General features: G+C 42.3%; 1 protein-coding gene across 1 annotated transcript; it reads right to left on the bottom strand.

Annotated features, from left to right (window-relative positions):
• Positions 1 to 172: 172 nt before the first annotated feature.
• cUnh19orf47 (chromosome Un C19orf47 homolog) lies at positions 173 to 9,648 on the bottom strand (the record flags this gene model as incomplete). The annotated part of the gene is made up of 8 exons (XM_079166464.1): positions 173 to 2,047; positions 2,144 to 2,217; positions 3,246 to 3,395; positions 3,512 to 3,637; positions 7,754 to 7,835; positions 8,031 to 8,145; positions 8,341 to 8,428; positions 9,630 to 9,648. The coding sequence occupies 8 exons, from the start codon at positions 9,646 to 9,648 to the stop codon at positions 1,475 to 1,477; spliced, it is 1,227 nt and encodes a 408-aa protein (XP_079022590.1). The 3' UTR covers positions 173 to 1,474.
• Positions 9,649 to 10,959: the final 1,311 nt, after the last annotated feature.

The raw sequence follows: 10,959 nt of genomic DNA, 5'->3' as shown, positions 1-10,959 counted from the left end.
ATTGTGAGAGGAGTGGGAGTCTAACGGGTTTATTGATAAATGATCGTCTAAATGTTTCCATGAGAATGTCGATATCGACTTTGCTGTCATGTCGATACGTACAAGAGAACAATATGTGACAACGACATTGTCTCCTGTAGGGAGCGAGAAATAAAGAGGGAAGCTGTTTGGACCCTTTTCCTCTTTTAATTATTTTCCAAGCATATTTTGCTCAAATTCAGAACTTTTTTTCTTCAATATCCCTTAAAAAAAATAAAATAACAGTTCACGGTGTGTTTGAATCTACCTTGTTTTTTTTAAAACTATAAAAAAAATTCCTTAATGTGATTTTAAACATTTCAAATATTTACAGTGTAAGAAAGTTAGGTACACAGGTGATGATGACCCATGCTGGGTGAAGGTGAACTACCTACCGAGACCTCAAGGGGCTTCCTGACACCAGACCTGATGGCATCTCTGAGGTTCTTTACACGGATACATGATACAAGAATGTCCACATAGAAAAATATGCAGCATAACTGGTGCTGTGCTGTGTGAAATCAAGTCTAACAAATCTATACATTGCATTTCAAAATAAACAATATTCTACTGACCCGGCCTTCAAGTAGGCGGTTGTAGAAAACGTTCAGTACGATGGTAGAAAGGTGGACATGGGCCTCTAGAGTTCAGAGGTGAGACGTTCTACTCCACAAAGCGCAGAAGAAGAAGAAGAGGCGCAGTGTTCTTTCCTGATTCAAGTGTTTAGAGACCATTTGAATTGACTTTCTCACTCACAAGTTATTAAGCCTTCAACACCTTTTCTACTTTCCAAACATGGTGGAGGAGGAAATTTTGAGGTGTTGAAGGTAAAATAAATGTACCATCACCTCATGGCTAGTCTTCCATCTGACCGCCGTCCTGCATGTTCATTTGAGGAATAAACTTCCCTTGACTGAGGTGTGTTTGTTACGCGAGAAACAATTCATTTTCAGGCAAATATCAACAAAATGGCCGACTAATTCACCGTGGGGGAATATTTTCAACTACACAGACTGTATTCATTTGGGTGGACTCTCAAAAAAAGCGAAGTTTTAAGCAGCAGCATCCTTATATGTGGAGTTAACGTGAAAAATAAAAACCACCATTATGGCAGCTTGGTTGAGGTCATGCTCATGCCTTAATCTCGCAAATATAGTTCAATACATATTTTCAAAAACTAAATGGCAGATATGATTGAGAACTTTTAGTCCTCAAATTAAAAGCTTAGACACTAAACAAAGTTGGTTTTCCTATGGCAGCATGACTAAAATGTAAAACTAAACGTATCTTTATCTAAGAGCAACCCTAAAGCCAAAAAGCAGCATTAAAACTGACCATAAACACAAAAAAACACTCCGATCTGCACGTCGCTAGGATGAGTGCAGAAAAGGGAGGGATACAAATTCTATAAAGGACATATAGAAAGAGTCTCAATCATTTTGTAGAGATTTATGTGTTAGGTTCTCTTGCTGCCCAGCCTCTTAAAAACACTAATAGCCATAATGTCCATCTGGGCACCCAGAGACTCTCCTCCATCTCCTCCTCCTCCTCCTCCTCCTCCAGCCCCGGTGCTGCTGCTGACTTTGGAGCTTGCTAAGGTGAGTCCCTCCTGGGCTTTGGGCCTGGTGCTGGTCACCCTGTTGTCCTGCGTGTCAGCAGGTGGGGGTGACACCGCGGCGCTCAGGTGTGTGGCAGGGAGCTTGCCCAGTCTCTGAAGAACACTAACCTTGGCAGGGGGGAGGCCATTAGGGGAGGAAGAGGAGGAGGTAGGAGTGTCAGAGGGAGGTAGTTTGAATTTGCCTCCCAAGCGCCGCAGGGTGGTCGGGGCCGGTTTTGGGGCCGGTTTTGTGGCTGGCTCTTTCTTCTGGAAGACGGGGGCTCTCTTCAGGACGCCAGCATACTGGAGGACGGAGCCTTCTCCATCACTGTCGTCCACGTCATCTACATCGATGGTGCTCAACATTTTGCCTGGCGCCGGCTTGTCTTCCTCTTCATCCCCTCTGCCAAGACGACTAAACACACCGGTGGGCTGCCAAACATGAGCATTATGAGCACAGAACTCATCTTCACGCCTGCATCCAATACAATACAAAGGGAGCTATTGCAATATACCGACAGGCCTCACCTTGTTATTGCTTGTTGTCGTGTCTGCTTTCGATTCAGCTCCAAGTCTTGCAAACACAGAGGTGCGCTTCATTCCTTTTCAAGGAGTAGAGCAAAAAAAATGGGACTGTGACCGGTTTGGTTTATGTTTGATAACTCATTAATAGTGATGGAAAAATATATAGAATATATTTGAAGACAAATCTGCTGTGACTGTTGCAGAGTGCAAGTTTCTTATGCCCTTTTATCCCTAAATTAAGGCATATATTTAGGTTTTTTTAATGCTGTCAAACCTGCTTACAAAGACTGCTTTCCCATTGCCAGTAGATGAGTATGTCTTTCTGTTTTGTTTTATTCTGGTGTGCCATGTTCTATGTCACTAAACAGTAGAAAACAGCATGAAGGCCAGAGAAAAAAACATGGTGGCTACTTCCTCTTTTATATCCGTTACTTATTCAGTCTCCCTTCAAACTCGGAGTCAACTATCTTGGAACGATGTTCGAGCGCTGCTCGGACAAAGAGGGGCGGAATTTGTGGATAGATGACAAACAAAGCGCCGGAGAAGGAGCGGAAATGAACGCGTCCACCCGGGTGTCATGTTTATAAACCTCCAACCGGAGGAACTTTTTTTGTGACTCGGGTCAGAAATGCAAATGTGCTTTGCTGTACGATTTCAGTGTTGCTAATTACCTTGAGGTATCTAATGACAGAATTGCATTTAAAATAAAAAGCCAACTTGACGAGAGCATAGAGCTTTTCTTTCATGAAATAAATATTCACAATATTGAGCAGTTGACAGCATCACAGCTCTTTTCACAGACAGAAGCCACTTTCATGGAAGAAAAGCCACAGTCAACGATTTTTGGTTGGGTAAGATGAAGGTGAAAACGAGCGGTTTGACGGGGGGGGAAGAGATACTTGTTGATGCAGTGGAAAGAGTAAAGACAAGGGATTCAATCATGACAGAAATGAATGACGGTCAAACAGGCAAACAATCAGCCCCGAGTCACCCGTCTCAGTTTTAGTATGAAAGAAGTCCATGAAAACGTTTAGTACTGATTAGCTGTGGTGAGCAACGGCATTATAGGGGCGAGTTGTCGGCAAGGCCACTGGGTCAGGCCTACCTTTCTTGGCCTGCTGGGCCAGGATGCGGCGTGTACGAGGTGTGGAGCCTTTGGGCATGTTGATGATGTACTTGCCTTCCATCTCAGCTGTCACGCGTCGGCGCTTCACTGCTGACAGGCTGTTCCCCTCGTCAGCTGGCTGACTTACAACTGACAAACAAAGTGGCGGGTACACGAGGATAAGCAAAGGTAAACAACAAGAGAGGACTCCAGAGGGTGGGAAATAAGGGATGTCTGGGGTAAAAGACACGCTCTGTGAGATCTACCTGCTTTGCCGCTCTTGTTTGCTTGCATGTTGGACACTGTGACCGAGAGGCGGTTGTCGGGTCGACGGGCTGGAGTGGCCGGCGGGGAGTCACTGCTCAAAGCGTTGGCAATCATACGAGTGGCAGCTGAGCGAAAGCAGAAACATTTTCAAGTACTTGTGAGCTTGCTTGCTTTCTAAAAGGGACTCGACCTGTTCTGACCCCAAGACGAGATCAGAGGACAGCTGGGCTTCACAGTTAGTCATGCCAAAACTAAACGTTTGCATAAAAGAACATGTTGTGAAGAACTGAAGTCAGTCTTGTACAACCTGGCACCGAGCCCGACAAACTAAGTCAAGCAGTTTGTTCTTGTGACATTAGATTACTCTGATTTACTTGATCTCCTAAAGGAAACAATTACCCTTTATTATGTCCTATTACTTGACATACCAATAACAAATACTGCCAGTAAAAATGGTTTTGTACAGTTAGCTATCCCTCAAAATAAAAACAGGACAGAAACTCTCTTTGCCTCCGCCTAACCAGTTAGCGACCGTAGTGACCGACAGAGACAGTGCATTAACGCTGAATATCATCCATCTCTCGCTCACACGCACGCACACGCGTTTTCAGCTCAGGGTGCTTCCATTTGGACTCCTCCTCCCCCCACGAGTGTTAAAAGGTGCCCTCTCACCCATGCAGTCATGGGGCCTGACGATCCTGCAGTACCTAGACCAGGGGTGGCCAACCCGCGGCTCGCGAGCCGCATGCGGCTCTTTGCCCGGTTTCATGCGGCTCTTACGTTCATATCGAAGTTTGTATTTGTGTTTTTTTAATGTTCGTGTTCGCTTCGCTTGAGTTAAATACGGTATTTTCGTCAAACGCGCATGTGCGGCCACAGATTCCGTTCCTCGTCGACCCATTTAACGCCGAGACGGACTGTTTGAAAGCCCCGCTTTAAGTAAAAATGTAAAAGTCGGACAATTTACAAATATCCGTTGTATCGCGCAAGGCGGAGCTCCTCCCCGATCCGCACGCGCCGCGCACACCTCCACCAGCGTATGTGACAGCAGCAGCCTGGTGTACACAATGTTCATTGTTGAAAATGACTGGCCTGTGGTCTTAGGAGTCAATTTCTGTCATTATCATATTGGTGTGTGACATTTACAATAAATCTGGCTGAGCAAAGGTATGTGTGTGTGTGAGGAAGGGATAGGGTGATGTTCATGTGTGCCCATGTGTATGATGTGGCTCTTTGCGGTAACACAGTAAAAAATGTGGCTCTTGGTCTCTGACTGGTTGGCCACCCCTGACCTAGACGATTGCCTGACTTTTGCGCCATTAGAAATAATCTCGAGGACAACACCAGAATTTACAGCCAGCTGAGATCATCCGAGGTCACACGTGACTTTGTTGACAAAAAGAATCAACATGCGTGAGCGCCACACGGAGGATATTCATTGTTAAAGCACTGCCTCTGGCGGTCAGTCAGGATTCATAGATCCGTAGTTACATCCGTAACGTTCGTTCTTAAGAGCATACTAGGTATCTTCCTCGCCCCTGTTCGTCATTAATAAACACCACCACAAATGTTCAGTTTAGCGACAACAGAAAGCATTCTGATATTAACATATTGATTTTTTTTACCCATATCTAGGGTTAACTTCCTCTGACACTTCAGACATGTCAGCTATATTAATTTCATAACTGCAGGTAGTGCTGGGCGGTATGACCAACAATGTGTATCACGGTATTTTTTAAGATTCTGGCGGTTTCACGGTATATCGCGGTATTTGTTTTCCGTGACTGTGTTTTTATAGGTTTATAGTGGCTTACTCTACTGTCAGGAGTACATAGAATATTAAAACATGTTAATGTCATCATGAATAAAGGCTTTGATTACTATAGGGTGTGCTCGTTTGTTCGTATAATGTTGGGATAGCAGTGAGTCTTTCTCGACTGTCTGTAGTGGGACTGTGTCCTTGCAGAGCTGGATCGTTATTGCATTCGTAATGTCGCTCCACCGCTTGCTTTTCGTGTCGTATGTAGGAATGGGTATCGTTTGGGTTTTTTCCGATACCGGTGCTAAAACGATACTTTTAAAACGATACCGGTGCCTAAACGGTGCGTGAACCGATACTTTTGTTATTGCCAAGGCACATTTTTTTCTTCAAATTGAACAATATATTTAACTGTTTAAAGTATACTATACATATTAGTGCTGGGCAACGATTACAATTTTTAATCACGATTAATCGCATGGATTTTTTGCGATTAATCGCATTGTTATGGCAAAGTTCAATAATTAATTCAAAGGTAGTGTATTGTGCACTTTTATTTTAAAAGTACTGCTATATGAACAAAAGGGCAATAACATTTGGTTTGCAAACACTTCAAACAAATAAGGTTCTTTTTAACAGCAGTATTCCCTTTACACAGCAGCAGTTATATCTCTTCACTATCTGTGCTCAGTGTGTGACGTCATGTGAAACGTTCCACTGCTGTGCAACAGGAATAACATGTTTCACACGTTTCATCAAAATGTGTGTGTTGTGTCTTCATGAGTCAGAGCATGTGAATGCAGCTCTACTGTTCATCAATATAATGCTGTAACTCAGAGATGATGATGGTTACCCAGCAATCAAAAAATCTTTTACGTACAATTTAGGTGTATTTTCCCTTTACGAGATGCAGGTAGCATTTTTTATACTTAATGTGAATTTAATTCATACTTTGTTGGCATCTTATTCTGAAAACCGGATGTTCCTCTGAAGAAACCGGATGTTGTCTCACGTTAAATCTTTCCGCTAACTTTCAAAGTCCTTCGCTCGCTCCCGATCTGTGCCGTTTGAATGCGTTTACCGTGAATTTCAGCATATAGGTGCACTAACATGTAAGTGTCTGCTGAGTTGACCACGGAGATCTGAGTGTCTGCTGACTTTACCGCAGCGATGTCCAGTAGTCTCCATTCCTCCACCGCTGTCAGTGAGCAACGGACTTTCAAAATAAAAACAGCCACACTTTTGACCGTTTACCTTTCGGCATTTTCTCTGTTAAAAGGTTGATGGCTAACTAGCTACTGTAGCTATACAAACGGTAGCTATCGTTGATCGAGTCATCAGAGTAGTGTAAAAAAAGTATTTCAATCGGCTCAGGCACCGAAAGGAAGCACCGAAATCTGCGTTGCGTTTCGGTCCGGTAGGTACCGGTCGTATAGGTGCCATATTGGCACCGGGTTTCGGTACCCAACCCTAGTCGTATGCAGTGCTTCAAGCAAAAGCCTCTTCAAGCGATGTGTGACCCTTTGGCTTCACTGTTTCAATCGCGCTAACGTTACTGGTTGACAACCTTAATCACACTCTTGGTATTCCAACACATGTTTTCTGCTGAAGTGATGGAGTAAGTTACTAGTGTTACCACCAGCGGCAACAGCAGTGGCTCGACAAACTAGCAAAACGTCGGATTTTTTAAAACCAAAACACTTCCAAACAGCAGACACAGCTCCTCTCTTGGGCATAGACTCTATCGGTGCATCTCCGGTCTGTCTTTGTTCATCCTGCATCGCTCTGTTCTGTTCTTTAATGTAACGTTACTGTAGCGACGGAGCCTCTCTCAGCTGTTAGCAGACTGTTGTGCTAGCGGGCTAGCTAGCGAGCTGTACCCAGCATGCAGTTCGGCGGTGAAATTTTACAAATGTACAATTATTAGTGTTACAAATTGTTTATGTGTCACAAACTGTTGTGTCGTGGTGTTTTGCCCTGTTAAAGAGCGTTAGTTGTGGGTTATTAATTGTTGTTATAACCATGACTAGGGCCCCTCTCAATACACTTAAGACAAATAGCTCCGACCACCGCTGAGCGCACTCAGCGGTGAACAATATATTCTGCTGCTTGTTGAAGAGTGACAGCAGTTGTTTCGGCTATGCACCGGTATGAAGGTGTGTGAAAAATTCATATCATACGGGAAATGTATACTGGTTGAACCGGTATACCGCCCAGCACTAACTGCATAGTATATTATCGTACAAGTGGTAATTCATATTGTTTCTTGCTGGGCTGATAAATAGGTCTCATGGTACAATTAAGCAATGTTACACATTGGTTGAAATGAGTAAAAATAATTCCTATCCAGGTTTAAATGAAAGAAAATGCATCATTCACATTCTGTTGTGATCCAAAACTCAAATTTGAAAATAAATCCCAACACTTTATGACAGTAAAAAACTGTTTCAATGATGCAGAAAATTCAAATGGAGATACTTACGAGTATTGGCAGTTCTTCTGAGCTCAGCTTTAACACTGGTCTGTCCTGAGGAGATGGCTTCTGTGGCCATTTTGCACATGTCCTGAAGAGCGGATACACATTACAGAGGTTATGTAAACTCACAGTCTACTGCAGTAGCTTTCACATCCATTCTCCATGACTGCATTCACAATAATACTGGATATATTCCAGAGGTATTTACATGCCTGCATCAGCAAAGACAAAACACCATCTTTTTCAACATTTCCATACGTGAAACAGTCGAGTCTGATCTCACCTGCCTGTACACCTGCTTAGCATGTTTAAGAATGGAAATGATGTCGCCGATGACTGTGATGCCGAGGTCCATCATGATGTCTTTACTGAGGTCCATCAGCATGTTCTTGTGAATTCTGCAGAGACAAGAATAATCAGATAATACTGTATGTACTTGGTCTGGATCAAAGAAAAACAGTATGCATTGTTGCCCATTAGTTCAAAGCAACCTATTGCGAACAACAAGAGTTGCAAACATTAAGTCGCATGGACTAACACAGTATGACTTAAAAGTACTCTAAAAAGCCTATGAAAAAGTAGCATCAGGTTACCTGTTGTCCACAAAGGAGACTGCATAAGTGACTGCGAGGCCGGCTGGGATCCCAGCATCCTTAAAAAACTGAATCCACTCCGAGGTGGCTTAAGAAAAAAATGACAGACCATTAACAATCGTAAAACATAAAGGATTTCACTGACACTCAGCTACTGTCATGTTAATAATTTCCCTTATAATTAATTACTTATGGCGCAGTCTGCAACTAATGAGCACTTTGTTCTGACATTAACCGATTCATTGCGTACAGTGTCAGAAAATGTCCATCACAATCTAAAAACCTACGGTCTCATCTTCAGTACTTCTTCAGTCTGACCAACAGTCTAAAACTATTTTATTAATCATTATATTAAACAGTCAAAAGCAGAAATTGTACATATGTGAGAAGCTGAAACCAGTACATGTCCACATTTCATTTTTTGTAACACATCCACTGATTCATTATCTAAATTGTTAATAAACTTTCTAATGACCGTCCAACAAGTTCATAGTTTCTGAAGTACTTGTGACCATATAGACCTCTTCAAAGTTAATACCATCCAGTTATGCTGTTGGTTCTCAGTAATACTGCAGACTACAGTGGGAGAAGGGCCTGGCAGAGAGCAGCATACTGAGGTCTAATGATGACCATAGCCAGCTGAAGGCTATTTATAATACCAATAATGAAGCGTCCAGTAGTTGGAGATACAGAGTGAAGGGTGGTTAACAGCTGCCAGGACAATGGCTCTGTGCAACATGGTTAAGACTGTGAACTCATAGCTACACAGAGACGAAGCTCACACAGTGGCTACAACCTCATGTTGCACTTAGGAGCCTGACAAGACAGAACCACGAATCAGAGCCAAACATTGTTTATTAAAATGTATGAACTCATATACAGAAGATTCAGTGCCGGTTAGCTCAGGTTAGCATAAGACGACGAACAAGCTAACTTAACCCGCAAAAAGAACTACGGACAATAATTCAGCGCACAACTCTCCGTTGACGCCTAATAAAATCAATGAAAGTGAAATCACAGGTTCACGGGAACAATTCAAGTTCGTAAATAAGAAGCATTTGTGTTAGCATTCAGCATTAGCATAGTCATAGCGGTAGCGTTAGCTATGAATCAAAAGGCGCTACCGGCCATTCTCCGGCATCCAATGCGAACAAACGCGGCTGTAAAAGCTCTGGACACGGCTCCGGATTGATGCAACAACAGACGTGTCTACTAAACAGTGACAAACCGAAATATTTTAAATGTTAGCGAGCGGTAACGTTGGCTTGCCGGGGCCTTTCTGTTCTCACCTGTTGTCACAGACGCCATGTTTACAAGAAATGTCTGGTGACGTCAGCTACATCCGGACAGCTCGCGCTGCTCCTGTGACGCCACTTCCGACTGAACCACCAGAAGGGCTCGTGAGGTTTTATTTACGGCCGCTAGAGAGCAACACAGACCGCAAACTCACACACAACAGCACGAATGAAGCCATTTAGATTTACCATCTAATTGTTAGATAGCTGGCATACTGTCGGCTACTTAAGTACACATGTATGCTACTTTATAGGCCCAGTTCTGCACTACATATCAGAGGGAAATATTGTACTTTTTACTCTACTGTATTTATTTGACACTTTTGGAGGAGCTGTATTTTAACTGTATTTTAGTATAAATATATATGGATGTGCTCACATGTGCCCATGATGCTATGCAGTACTATCCTACTAATCTACCTAAATTATTGTAAATTGGCTCCACGTTTACCAGCTACAACATTAAAAAACGTATTCATTAGTGATAAAAGCAGAATAATATCATATTTTATAATAATGTAGCCTAACACTGAGCCGGAGCCATTCTGCATAATGAGCACTTCTTTTATACTTCTGTACATTTACCTAATTTCAATTTTGCATTCTGGACTTTCGCTTGTAATGGAGAATTACTAAAATTCTTAGTACTTCTTCCACTACTGCACATCCAACTTGGACGAGTAGCTTACAGTTTGCTTTTTGTGTGTGCAGAAAACCCCTGCTGGCTATGGCCGAAAACAACACTGTGGGAGTAGTGTGAGTGAAAAAAGTATCTAAATAATGAGTTAAAAGACACTTTAAACCAGAGGGGAAATATAAAGTCAGATGATAAAGCTCTATGAGTTCATCACAATGATCCTTTTCACACACAAACAGTCATAGGATGAGAAATGTTGTTATGTTGTTTTCTGTCTTGATTGCGCAGTTTGAAATTATCTTATAAATAAGTTCTGCCCACTTTTGGTTTGCAGGACTTTTCATGCTGAGTAAATAGTTTTCTAACATTCTGAAGAACTGTGGCCTTTTCACAATTTTATGGGTTAAAAAACAATGAATCAAGAAAATAATTTGCAGATTAAAAGATGAAAATAATCGTTAGTGTTGGTCCTAAAAATATACAAACACAATCACTTTCCAGATCTATGCTCACCTCCTGCAGTCTCAGCTCAAATAAAACAGATGGTAATGACTGTAGAAAAAGAGTGCAATGAAGTTAAAGCATTTAAAAGGGAGAGACATTTACTTTATAATATGTCGTTTATTTATGTAATTTCTTCACAAATTGGAAAAGAATGGCATTTAGTCAAATCATCATTAAAGGAGA

Source organism: Pholis gunnellus (assembly GCF_910591455.1).
Source record: "Pholis gunnellus genome assembly, chromosome: 9".
NCBI lineage: Eukaryota > Metazoa > Chordata > Actinopteri > Perciformes > Pholidae > Pholis > Pholis gunnellus.
This window is presented reverse-complemented; position numbering and strand designations above follow the sequence as displayed.